Here is a 13,186-nt window from a genome sequence, read left to right on the forward strand (position 1 = left end):
ATGCCTCTTTGCTGAATGGGCACTGGCCACCGGCCACACACCAGACCCCACCCTAGGTCTCCTTATTGTGACATCTACCAAGACAACAATACTGTGCGTGAAGACATTTCCAAAGGCAGGGGTCCACTGAGCACAGGCCTCCCAGCTACCTAGCAGAGGCGTGCCGTGGGTCTGCACAGCCTCACTAAACTCCCTAGGAGTGGCCCACATCTGCACCACAAAACAACAAGGGGATCAGCGAGTCCTCAAGAGTCAGCATGTGCCCTGTCCTCAATGCTCCCTACTTAGAGACGCTGGCCGTGCAGGGAGACTTCTGCTTGCAGCTCCACTCAACCACCTTAGACTGAAGCCCAACAGGCTAGGCTGAATAGCCTAAGAAGCTTCTAGAATGGAGGGTACCGAGGACTCACCCAACCTGATTCCCTGAGGGCCCCAACTCCAACTTCTGTCCCTTCTGGGTCCTTCAGAAACGACCCACCTTCATGAGCTGGAAGAACTCTGCTGGGGAGGACAGCACCCTGACATGAGAGCTACAGACACCGAACTCTGGAACCAGGCTTCTGATCCACTGAAACCGGTGCACACCTTCTGGACACAGGCAGCAAGGTGGGGAGGTGGCCTGGGGGACAGCTGGAGATAGCAAGGGAGCCAACAGCAGCCATGGTGACCTGGTGGAAAACACAACACAAAAGGATTACTCTTCTCAAAAACCCCTGGAGATTTCATCTTACTCCAGTCAGAATGACAATGAGTAAGAATACAAACAATAACAAATACTGGTGAGGATGTGGGAGAAAGGTACACTTGTACCCTGAGATTGGGACAGCAGATCAGTACAACCACTCTGGAAGGCATTTGGAGATTCCTCAAAACACTAGGGATGGAAACACCATATGACCAGCTATCTCACTCCTTGGTATGCTCCCAAAAGATCTAAAATCAGCATACGATAGCAATACAGCCTCTTAAATGTTTACAACAGCACAACTGATAATAACTAAATTATGAAATCAACCCTGGTGCCTGTCAATAGCTGAATGAATTAAGAAATTGTGGTACATATATATAATGGAGTTCTACTCAACCATAAAAAGAATAAAATTATAGCATTTGCCATTAATTGGATGCAAATGGAAAATATGCTAAATGAAATAAACCAAACTCAGAGATTCAAAGGTTGGAATGTTTTCTCTCATATGTGGAAACTAGAGTAAAATAAAGGAAAGGGGGAGGAAAGGACAACATGAAGTTATAGGGAAGATCAGTAGTGTGGAAGGAGATTGAGAGGCAGAGTGGAGGGACGCTAAAAGGAGACAATGCAGAATGAAAGCTTAAATAATCGGGCACAGTGGCGCAGCGGCACAGTGGTGCAGCTCAGGAGGCTGAAGAAGGAGAATAGCGAGTTCAAAGCCAGCCTCAGCAATGGCGAGGCGCTAAACAACTCAGAGAGACCCTGTCTCTAATAAAATACAAAATAGGGCTGTGGATGTGGCTCAGTGGTCGAGTGCCCCTGAGTTCAATCCCGGGTACCAAAAAAAAAAGGTGAGTGCAGATGAAGCTCTGCAAACTCACAAATTCAAGGCCAGCCTGGGCAATTTAGCAAGACCCTATCTCAAAATAAAAAAGAAAAAGGACTGAGGGTATAGCTCAGTAGTACAGCACTCCTGGGTTCAATCCCCAACACCAAAAAAAGGAAAAGAAAATTTGCCAAAAGATACCTAAAAGGGTTAGCCTAATGGAAGTCTGAGGGTTACAACCACAACCCCAGCCCACAACTCAAGAATTTCTGTTCAGGAAGGACTCAGAAAAATATGTGTTTCTCTTTAAAACTCAGATTTGGAGAGAAAGGTTGGGGCAGAAAAAGGTTAGGAAAGGGGGCCTATCTCAAGAGATGCTGGCCATGATGACAAAGGCCACTTCACCAGCAGACACATCCTCCCTGGAGGTTATGCCCATCTTGAGCCAACTGCCCCTCCGGCACAGACTCCACACTCCCCTGGGCTGAGATGGAAGAACTGGGGTTGCTCATGGAGCTACAAATCTGCTGTCCTGAACACCCAGAGTCCTACACAAATCCCACCCTGTTTTGAATCCCAGTCCTACAAACAGCAGCAGGAAAATCCTCTTCAGCCTGTGACCTCCAAAGGGACTCTGGGGAAAAGATGCTCAAACACCCCAAGGCTTGAATGGCCACGAATTCCAGGAAGATGACTTCACTTGCTTGCTTCATGATAAGGCACTGAATCTTCCAGGGTTCCTAATGGCCCTGCACAGATGCCAGATGGCCCACAGCTGTGCTTCCCAGAAATCCCACCAGTCTATCAGGGCCAACTCACCGCTAAGAAAACTTTTGTCAATGCAGGAAGGTGCCGGCTCTCTAGATCCTGAGAAGACTGGAACAGACCTCGGTGACCCACTGCAGAGGTGGGAAAACAGCAGTTCTCCCCCATGGTCTGGGGGAGGGCGACATTACTGTCATCAGCTCAAAAATAAGCTGCCTCAACTTCCCAAAATATGGGCCACACACCTGCCAGGCCTGAGAGCAGAAGGAAGGCTCCCATGACCCAACAGAAGACTATGAAACAATGGGAAAGCTTGTAACAACAATTTGAAGCCCCCAATGGGGCTTAAAATCTAATGAATGAAATGTGATATATTTGCAGTAGCAATGCACAGTAGCATAAGATCAGCACACCCCTGCCTCACAGCTCTTCTTCCCACCTTTCAGACCACCCAGGAAAGGGCCAGGTCTCCACTTGTGCCACTCCACACCAAGTGGTCTGGCATCACACAGCCTCCACATGGGCTGAGAGATGCACACCAACTCCTAGAGAGGAAAGAGAGGACACACTCCTTGGCCCAGGCACAGAGAAGAGGTGAGCAACAGTGCAAGCCTAATCCCAGCCCTCCAGAGAACACCTGCCACATACTGCAGAGATGCACTGCACGCGAAGAGCTCAACAGTCTCCACCTCCACAGTCACAGTGGCCCATTAGCTTATACACCTGGAATCACCTAAGAACAACACAAGCAGAAATGCTAAAATTAGCCAGACATAGTGGCACACGCCTGTAATCCCAGCAACTCCAGAGGCTGAGGCAAAAGGATCACAAGACCAAGCTAGCTTCAGCAACTTAGCAAGGCCCTAAGCAATTTAGTGAGACCCTATCTCAAAAATAAAAAGGGCTGGGGATGTGGTTTATTAGTAATAGTTAAATCCCTGGTACCAAAAAAAAAAAAAAAAAAAAAAAAGACACTAAAATTAATTAAATGTCAAAATACATGGTGAGTGGAATGTATGATTCAAGGGATCAAGAGGGAAGCCAGGGCTGCCAGCAGCTACTGGTGAGGCTTCACAGTAGCCTGCCCCGACCAGGCCTTGAAAAACCAGCAGAATTCAAACAGGGACCACGAGGGAAGGAGGTTCCAAGCAAGGATGTTTTCCCAGCAGAAAACCAGGGAGCACTTCAACAGCCAGTCCAGAGCACATACGCGCACACAGAGCTCAGGCAGGTGTCAGGGTCCACCACCATCTCCAACAGCCAGCAAGAGTACTGCCCCTGCAGGCACCCGGCAGCAGGAGCCTCAGTGCCCAAGGGCTGGCTAGCCCAGGCAGGTCTCTTCCCCGCCAGGCAGTGCTCCCTGGGAATGTTCCACAAGGGCCTGGGTCCAAGAGTTGTTGAAGGCCTTTTTGTGTTGGCTTCCTGTTTAATCTGTGTACTGACAGGTTTATTTTTGTTAGAGAGGAGAAGAAGCTGGAAGCCAATTAGGTTTCACCTATTCACTGTGGAGGAGGCTCAGCCTTCAAGCACCCATTTTATTCCCCCAAAGAGGAAGGTGCTCTGAAAGGGAGCAAGTGTCTTGTAAAGAGTCCCACACCACACACCAAGGACATCCACCTGGACAGGTGACACTCAAAATCCAAGTGAAGTGCATCAGCTAGGCAGATGACTCCTCTTGAGCCTGCAGGACGAGCTTCTCCAGGGCCTGTCAGGGGCCTGGTTCTTTCCTCTCACCTCAATCAGAACCCAGGAGGTTCCTGGCTTCCCACAGGCAACTCCTGGGAATTTTCCCAGGCTAGCAGCAGCCCCAATGCACAGTAATTCCAGTCTCAGCCGACCACCTGCACATGCATTTCCCCTCACACCAGGAGGATTACTGAGAAACCACATCCCACCAAAAACTAAGTCCTGAGAGATTTGAGGAGGCAGAAGCTGTGGTCACCAAAATAGGCAAGCTTTGCGTCTTAGTCACCATTTAGAGAACTAAACCAGTGTCACAGTCACCATTTAGAGAACTAAACCAGTGCACACACAAGACTTCCACATATAGAACTGCCCCCGCCATGTCTTCTCTTTCTAGATACCATCTAGTACCCATTCTAGTTATCAGAAGGAGGAAGTGGTACAGAGGCACCAGATAGCAAGACTAACAGTCTTGCCTCTCTGAAGGACCACTCCTTTTCTCTGGAATGATGGGGGCACGCGGAGGACAGGGCAAGAGCAGGTGGTCCTTCCAGGTGCCATGGCCAGAAGCTGCACCAGCTTCTGGTAGCTTCAACCTGTAAACCTCAACAACAACCAAGTCAGACAAACAACACAAAGCAATCTTTGCCTAGAATCCTAAAGGTAAAACAGCACCTGTGAATCACCCATCTCAGCCATGCCCACAGGACACCTGCCTGTGTAAAGGTTCAGTCATGTGATTCAAGGCTTCCCGTGAACAATGCAGATAAATCCCCCTATCTGGGAATCCATTTCTTCACCCAGACAGGGCCTTGGCGAGTGGACATGATGAGTCTGAAGGGAGCGGTACACCAAGTTCCCTCTGTCTCCAGGAAAACCCACATCTCAGCCACCTGAAGCAAGTACACAGCCCTTATCCCTCAGCTCCTGGATGGGGGCAGCCACCAAGCGAGGATAGTAAAGTCTGCCTGGCCCATCAGGAAGACAACACACTCCCTTAACACCCCCTAAGAGAAGCCTGGAGACAGCAGTGAGACTTGAGTTCAGGATAATCTGTGCAGCTAGAGGCTATGGAGTACACCTGTTTACAAAAGCCTCTGGGAAAACAGGAAAAAATGTCTGTCCCTTCTCTGAGGAAATGGGTTTCTCATCTCACCAAACATTCTAAAGCTGCATGTGTCTCATGGAAAAACACTGGCACAACTAGTCTCTTTTCTAGATGTGCAATGATGTGCCTGGAGGTTCACTGAGCCCTAGACGTACACCTTGGGACACACGTCTGCTTCCCATGGAACTGCAGTACCTAATGGCACCCACTACCAAAGGAACACAAGTTGTAGGCTTATTTCTCAGGGTCTTTTCCAAAGAGGACATGTAGGTTTTTGAACAAAGAATACAGTGAAGCTGGAAGACTGTCTTCAGACCCACTCACAAGCCCATGACAGTCAGGGGTCGTATTCCCTGCCCCCACATGGGGCTTTAGGTAAGCATCCCACTGAGTGAGCTCAGAGTCATGCTCTAAGGGTCCACAAGCTCTGCTGAAACCATAAGATTCGTGGGACAAACTCTGTGGCTTGGATCCCATCCAAATCTGTACAAAACGACATAAAAAGAAAGAAGTCTTTAACAGAAACCGAACTCTCTGGACTGCTGTATTTTCAGAAACTACTTTTTAAGAAAACCCCACCCCCACCTCGTCCATACGCATTTAAACATAAAAAGTGAACTGATGAGAAACAAGCAACAGTCATAACACTTCCTGAGAAGGACTTGAAAAACTACACCAAGGTCCCGTACTTCCTGCAACCCTAGCATCGGGCAGCCCTGCCTGACTAACGCAAGACCTGAACCCAAGTAAGGGAAATGATGTGGATTCCCGTAGGTTACCAAAGACCGATGGCCTGCTGAACTCCCCCAGCAAGGCAGCGTGAGAGGCCAGGGCTGCCAGCACTGGGCTACAGGCTGACCAGATGACTCTCCTCCTGGCTCAGCCAAAGGAAGTCCATTCCACTGGGGGCCCAAAGATCTAAAATATATTTATAACTCACAATACGCCCCAGGGTAGCCAAGTGCACCCAGCACATCAAAGTGCCCAAGTAGAACCAGTCACATGTTCTGCGACTCCAAAGGGCTGCAGCCAGGCTGACTACACGCAGTAGTGAACTGACTCCTTTACATTAATCAGATCACGCTATTTACAAGAGGATTACCTATCAGAACATTTTAATCCCGGCTGTCTTCCATCTGCCTAGCCTACACAACTGACTGGGCCTAATTCAGTCCAGCTACAATGCTCAGGGACACTCATGTCAATAATAACTTAATGAAGCTACAGCTGAGAAAGTCAGCCAACTACTAAGCTTACTCCAATGCACAGCAAGATCAAATCTGAATTATTTGGGCAGGGTGTGGTAGCACACATCTGTAATCCCAGCCACTTAGGAGGCTGAGGCAAGAGAATCACAAGTTCCAGGTGAGCCTTAGCAATTTAGTGAGGCCCTGAGCAATTAAGACCCTGTCTCAAAATAAATTAAAAAGGGTTGGCGGTGTAGTTCAATGGTAAAGCACCCTTGGGTTCAATCCCCAGGAACAAACAAACAAAAACAAAAATACTAATTTGAATTACTGAGAAAATGATGTTTTGATTCCAAATTATCCCTGTTCTATCCATTCTTCTGCTATAAGTAAACCAAGAGTGGGTTTATCTGAACTCTTTTTTTAAATATTTTTTCAGTTGTAGATGGACACAATATATTTATTTATTCGTTTGTTTTTATGTGGTGCTGAGGATCAGACCCAGTGCCTCACCTGTTCGAGGCAAGTACTCTACCACTGAGCTACACTCCCAGCCCTAATCCAAACTCTTAATACATAACAGAGGACTGCATCCCAACATCAGAAAATTCAAAAGTAATTTTGGAAAATCTGGTGATTCCTTAGAAAACAAACTACTGACAAGTTAAACAACTGACTAGGACTTGCCAATTTCACAGTAATAAAACCTAATTAAAGAAGTATCCACTGGGGGCTGGGGCAGCCTAGCACGTGTGAGGTACTAGGTTCGATCCTCAAAACCACATTAAAAAAAAGAACTGTACACTGGTTACCTGTTTCCCATTACAACTGGTGAGGAAGCCCCACCAGCTCCAACATACACATACACACACACTCACTCATGAATGTAGAATAGAGAAAATGGGATTTACATTCAAAAATAAAGACTTTATTGCAGAGATAGGGATGTAGCTCAGTTGGTAAAGTGCTTACTTCATGTGCACAAGGCCCTGGGTTCAATTCCCAACACCACAGGGAAAAAAAAAAGACTTTATTGCACATGTAGTTCACACTAAAATCAGTTAAAAGGGGAAGGGGGAGGAAAAAGGTCAAAGAGAAAATATTTCCATATATGCCAGCAAGGTCAAGATTAGGAATTGGGACTAAGCACAGTGGCACATGCCTGTAATCCCAGTGGCTCAAGAGGCAAGCAACTTAGTGAGATCCTTTCTCTAAATAAAATACAAAAGGGGCCGGGGATATGGTTCAATGGTTAAGTGCCTCTGGGTTCAATCCCTAGTACCAAAAAAAGAAAAAAATTAGAAACGAGGGCCTCCTGACCCATTTCCCAGTAGGTCTCACCTACTCCAAACAAGGAGTTCATTCAGTATAGCCAATGACTCCAACTATCTGAAGCTATCTCCCATCTCCCTCTCCCTCCCCTGAGCTCCGGTTCTCAGTTCTCCCACAGCCCACTGAACATCTCCATCTCAGGCACCTGGATACTAATTAATGGGCCCCAAATGACCTTTTCACCATCCCCAAACCTAGTCCTATTATTTTTTTTTAAACTGGTACCAGGGATTGAACCCAGGGGTACTTAACTACTGAGCCACATCCCCAGGCCTTTTGTATTTTTTGTATTTTATTTAGAGACAGGGTCTCACTGAGTTGCTTATGCTGGCTTTGAACTTGTGATCCTCCTGCCTCAGCCTCCCAAACTGCTGGGATTACAGGCATGTGCCACCTCACCCGGCCTGGCCCTCTTTCTTACTCCCTGTTTCAATGAAGTGCCACCATCCACAGTCACTAAAGCATCCCCTACACCCCTAAGCAGTGCTGACTAAATCCAACCCTCTTTTACTCCCACTGCTCCTGACTTCATGAACCCTGACCACTCAGGTCTGGACCATGAGCAAAAGAAATCATACTTGAGAGATAGAACTTGCCTCCTGGGTCTTTTGGCCCAGAGGGCTGGCTGGCTTCTAGTCCTCTCCTCTTGCCTACAGAGTTCTCACATCAGCTCCTAGAAATGACACTGAGTATGGAATCTTGGGAACTGCCTGCCACTGCACTCCTTCTTTGAACACTCACTCCCCCTCTTCTTCACCTTGCCTACTCCTGCTCCTCCTTCAAAACAGCTCAATCACAGCACCAGGAAGCTTTCCGTGGCCTCCAGGAGCCTCAAGGTACCACCATGCCCTTCTACCTTACTTTCCTGTCACTGTTCATGGGTTTGGCCATCTTGAAGGCAGGGCTATATCTTTACCATTGCTTCCCCTGGTACCTAGCACAGCAGTGCTCTGTACACATGACAAATAAATGAATTATCCAGAGTTCCCTAATGGTAATGAGTCAGATGCTTGCTTAAGAGGAAATAACAGTATTTCGAGATCACTAATTAGAAATGACCTTAAGTAGAGTTCTCGGTCTCTACAGCCATTTCTAAGCCTGAAAGGAAACCACGGCAGTAAAAGCAACGAGCACTGTTCCTCTTGCTAGCCACAAGGATGCACCAGCACCCCCACCCCCAATGTTGAGTCAGACTGGCAAGCTGAAATCTAAAATAACTTGAGCTCATGACTACACAGAACTATTATCAATGAATCAATGATCAGAAAGTTACAAGAAACCACATCATTTGGGGAATGAGGAATTGGGAGGTGCAGCAGAACAATGGAGAAGAAATGAAAGTCAGCAGCCAACAGTGGGTGAGTGGCCATGACAGACATGAATAACTCCAAACACCCAGGCCACAAAGAGCCAGAAAAAAAAGTCTGCAAGCCCTAGCAGGGTGGCACACACCAGTAATCCCAGTCAAGCAGAGAGGCTAGGCAGGAAGACTACAAGTTCAATGTCAGCCTCAGCAACTTAGTGAGACCCAATCTCAACATAAAAAAGTTTTAAGGGGGGTTGGGGAAAAAAAAAAGTTTCAAAAAGGGGTGGGGATATGGCTCAGTTAAGTACCCCTGAGTCTTCTCCCCAGTACCAAAAGAAAAAAGAAAAAGAAATCTGCAAACCATACAAGGCAAAGGACAGGTCAAAAACCTACAGTATCACTCAACACTGGTCAAAGTATTTATCCTCAATTCTACCATAGGTATTATTTCCAAGGAGTATAAAACAAGAACTTCTGTCTTAATGCCCAAGAAACTGAGCTTTTGATTAAATTGTTGACTCAGAGAAACAACTGGATCCCTCCCAACTTAATCATGAAGAAATATGGAGCCACACAAACTACATCCCATTGACACTAGTTACAAAAAACTTTGGGAAGTCAACTAATTTAGACTCTACCCGTACCTGCTCTGCCTCTCAATACACACATACATACACATACACACACACACACACACACACACACACACACTCTTTCTCTCTCTCTCTCTCTCAAGAGAAATCCCTTTTTAAAAACAACTTGCAGGGGGGCTGGGGATGTGGCTCAAGCGGTAGCACGCTCGCCTAGCATGCGTGCGGCCCGGGTTCGATCCTCAGCACCACATACAAAAAACAAAGATGTTGTGTCCGCCGATAACTAAAAAATAAATAAATAAATATTGAAATTCTCTCTCTCCCTCTCTTTAAAAAAAAAAAAAAACAAAAAAAAAACTTGTAGGGGCTGGGCCTGTAGCTCAGTGATAGAGTACTCGCCTTGCATGTGGAAGGCACTGGCTTCAATCCTCAGCAACACATTAAAATAAAAGGCATTGTATCCATCTACAACTATATATATTTTTTAAAACAATTTGTAGAAACTGCCCCAAGTAATAAGTTCCAAAGACAACATAGATTAATAACACGGTTTTCACAGTTTGAACATATGAAAGGGCATAACAAAGGGGCCTACCTAAACAGCCTGTCTTTGATGGTAGAACATGTTTTGAAACTTTAAACTAAACTTCTCAGTAATTGGATGCCAGGGGCTAGACAAATCATCTGACTTCACGACCCAATGGAATGACAGGTCTCTGGCTAAGCATCAATTACGGAAAATACAGAGGCTACTACCTCTTCTACACTCCAGCTCCCCCTGGAGTGTGGGGAGGTAGGGGGTGTCTTATTGTGAAACCTGGGCCCTTCTGATCAGTAGGCTTCCAAGAGTTCCTTCCTGCCTTGATTCTATCACCTAAGAGTTCCCCTAAATCAAACTTCAGTTTTTGCTGAAAATCTTGCAGTTACTCAATAAGAACAAGCTCCCCTCCATACCCAGAATCAGAACATAACTGAAACCCGGGTCTCTGTCCCACAAGCAAGGAGGCCCCATCTCAGCCTAGGGCCGCCTAAGACAGTGCAACCTCAACTACAGGATGCAGTTGGAAGACCTTTTCTTGGGGATCGAGCATAAGGGCTAAATGTCCCTAATAAGAAATCCATTTGCACACAGGAGAATCACCTTTCCCTTCCTTCAACAGCAGCGACAGCAGCAGGCCTCTCAGGCCGGCGCCTTCTTGGCCAGTGTCTGCTCTCCAAGACCACGAGCCTCTTTCACCACTGACACAACTCACTCGAGTACTTTTCCAGAGCGCAGGCCCTTGAACAGCGTGACAGGGCTCTCGGCGGTTCCTCTTCCCTCGCCCGAGCGCCACTGACTCAGGATTGCCCAACAGCCTCTCGAGCCGGGCTGCGAGGGCCGCGCGCCCGCCGCGGGCGGGCCCGGCTGATTCACTCCCGCCACGCCGGCCCTCGGCGGCGTAAGGCACAGACGTCCCGGGCCCACAGGGGACCCGGACCGGGCCGTCCACGCGCTCCCCGGCCCCCGCCAGGCTCTGCCCGCGGCCCGCAGCTCGCCGGCGCCCGAAGCGCACCCAGCGACGCCTCCAGGGCTCGCGGCCGCGGCGGGGGCCGCCCTCACCTGCGCCGGCGGTCCCGGCTCCTGCCCAGGCGGTCGGACAGGCGCCCCAGGAGCGCGGCCAGCCCGGGCCGGCCCGGCAGCAGACCCAGCAGCCGCCTCCAGAACACCGGCCCCGCCGCCGCCGCCGCCATGGAGACTCGCCGCTTCCGCTTCCGGCGCGCGCGAACTTTATTGGAAACACGAGCGCGGACACGGCGGCAGCGCGCAGGCGCGGGAGTCCGCGGTAGCCCGGGAGAAGGGCGCAGGCGTGGGGCCGCCCGCGCTCGGTGGGCCCGGCCGGCTGTCCGCGGAGCCGCGTGGTCCTGTCGGGCTGCACTTGAGCGGGCGGGCGGGCTCGTGCGCGCCCCCGAGGCGCTGGTCTTGTTCGACGCTGACCCTCCAAGCCGCCCACCCGGGACCGGGGCCGACTCCCCGCGGACGGTCGTGGTCAGCGTCAGGCTGCACCTGAGCGGACGGAACAAAACCTCTGTGAGATAAATAGGGTGTCCTCCGCCCTCCTAATGTGACCAGTCCCCTGGTCAGCCCTGGCGCCTGGAAGTGCACAGGTTTGCACCTCAGTAAACGGAAACAGCACAAGCCTATGAGCCACCAACACTTTTTTTTTTTTTTTTGGTACAGGGTACACAGGGGTGCTTAACCACCACTGGAGCACGTCCCCGGCACTTTTTAATATTTTGTGACAGGGATCTCACTAAATTGCTAAGGCTGGCTTTTTTCTTTTTATTTTATTTTATTTATTTATTTATTTTTGGTACTGGGGATTGAACTCGGGCGCTCGACCACTGAGCCACATCCCTATTTTGTATTTTATTTGGAGACAGGGCCTCACCGAGTTTGCTTAGAGCCTCATTTTTGCTGAGGCTGGCTTTGAATTCGTGATCCTTCTTCCTCAGTCTCCCAGGTGACTGGGATCATGCCTCATCACCATGCCTCCCAAGCCATGAACACTTTCTACAGCTAATTTTAAGTAGGAGGAGGCTCAGGGGTATAGGTCAGTGGTAAAGAATTTACCTAGTCCTCAATTCAATCCCCAGCACTGCCAAAGGAAAGGAAAAGCTTGCAGATCTCTGAAAGGCAGGAGAGGGGAGCTCTGCTCTGTAATCCTGGCTAGCATCCAGGAAGGCTGGACTTGGAAACTGGAAAAGCTGTAAAATGTAATCATATCCTACTTATCCCAAGGGTGCTGTGAGAATTAAATGATATGATCACACTGAAAACAACATCCAGATCATCCCAAGGAAGTTAATTACACATTCCCACAAGAATGTTCACCTCAGTGTTTTTTATGATATGGTCATGGAAGCCATCTACAGTGGCGGAGTGGGGGGGTTAAATTCACAGTGGCACATCGGTACATTGGAAGGCCATACCTCCATGAAAAGTGATGTTCCAGAGGAATATCTGGTGACATGATGTGTAAAAACCAGTTACCCACGAGTAGCATAGAAACTATCTAATTTCATTAAAAATTGAGAGAGATTGGGCTGGGATCGTGACTCAGTGGTAGAGGGCTCACCTAGCATGCACGAGGCACTGGGTTCGATCCTCAGCACCACATAAATGTAAAATAAAGATATTGTGTCCACCTAAAACTAAAAAAAAAAAATAAATATTTTTTTAAAAATTGAGAGAGACAAAGATACTACAATATGAAATACACCAAAATATTAATGTCAACTATTTGATGCTGTTTAGGACTTCCTAAATTCTTTTGCAATCAAATGAGTATCTCAGATTGATTTTCATTTTCTTTCCAGTTTATATAGTTTTACAAACACTAGGTGGAATTTGATTCAACTTTTCCAAGTTAGAAATGGTGAATTAGGGGCTGGGGACATAGCTCAGTTGGTAGAGTGCTTGCTTCATATGCACAAGGCCCTGGGTTCAATCCCTGGCATCACAAAAAAAAAAAAGAAAAGAAATGGAAAATTATTAAGAAATTATTAAGTAGGCACAGTGGCACATGTTTGTAATCCCAGCAACTCTAGAGGCTAAGGCAGGAGGATCGAAAATTCCAGGCCAGCCTCAGCTATTTAGCAAAGCCCTAAGCAAATTAGTGAGACCCTGTCTCAAAATTTTAAAAGGGCTCGGGATG

The 13,186-nt window shown here is 48.0% G+C and overlaps 1 protein-coding gene across 3 annotated transcripts in view; it reads right to left on the reverse strand.

Annotated features, from left to right (window-relative positions):
- Pgs1 (phosphatidylglycerophosphate synthase 1) overlaps positions 1-11,235 on the reverse strand; it is a 37,700-nt gene extending 26,465 nt beyond the window's left edge. For all 3 annotated transcript variants that reach the window (XR_013092731.1, XR_013092730.1, XM_076871593.1), the window contains exons 1-2: positions 11,092-11,235; positions 479-668 (exon numbers count right to left, since the gene is read on the reverse strand). Coding sequence is in view for 1 of the 3 variants with exons in the window: in XM_076871593.1 (XP_076727708.1) it covers positions 479-668; positions 11,092-11,222 (321 nt within the window). In the remaining 2 variants the exon portion in view is untranslated. The remainder of the gene's footprint in view (positions 1-478; positions 669-11,091) is intronic.
- Between the last annotated feature and the right edge of the window lie 1,951 nt (positions 11,236-13,186).

This window comes from Callospermophilus lateralis, chromosome 11 (assembly GCF_048772815.1).
Source record: "Callospermophilus lateralis isolate mCalLat2 chromosome 11, mCalLat2.hap1, whole genome shotgun sequence".
NCBI classification, from domain to species: domain Eukaryota; kingdom Metazoa; phylum Chordata; class Mammalia; order Rodentia; family Sciuridae; genus Callospermophilus; species Callospermophilus lateralis.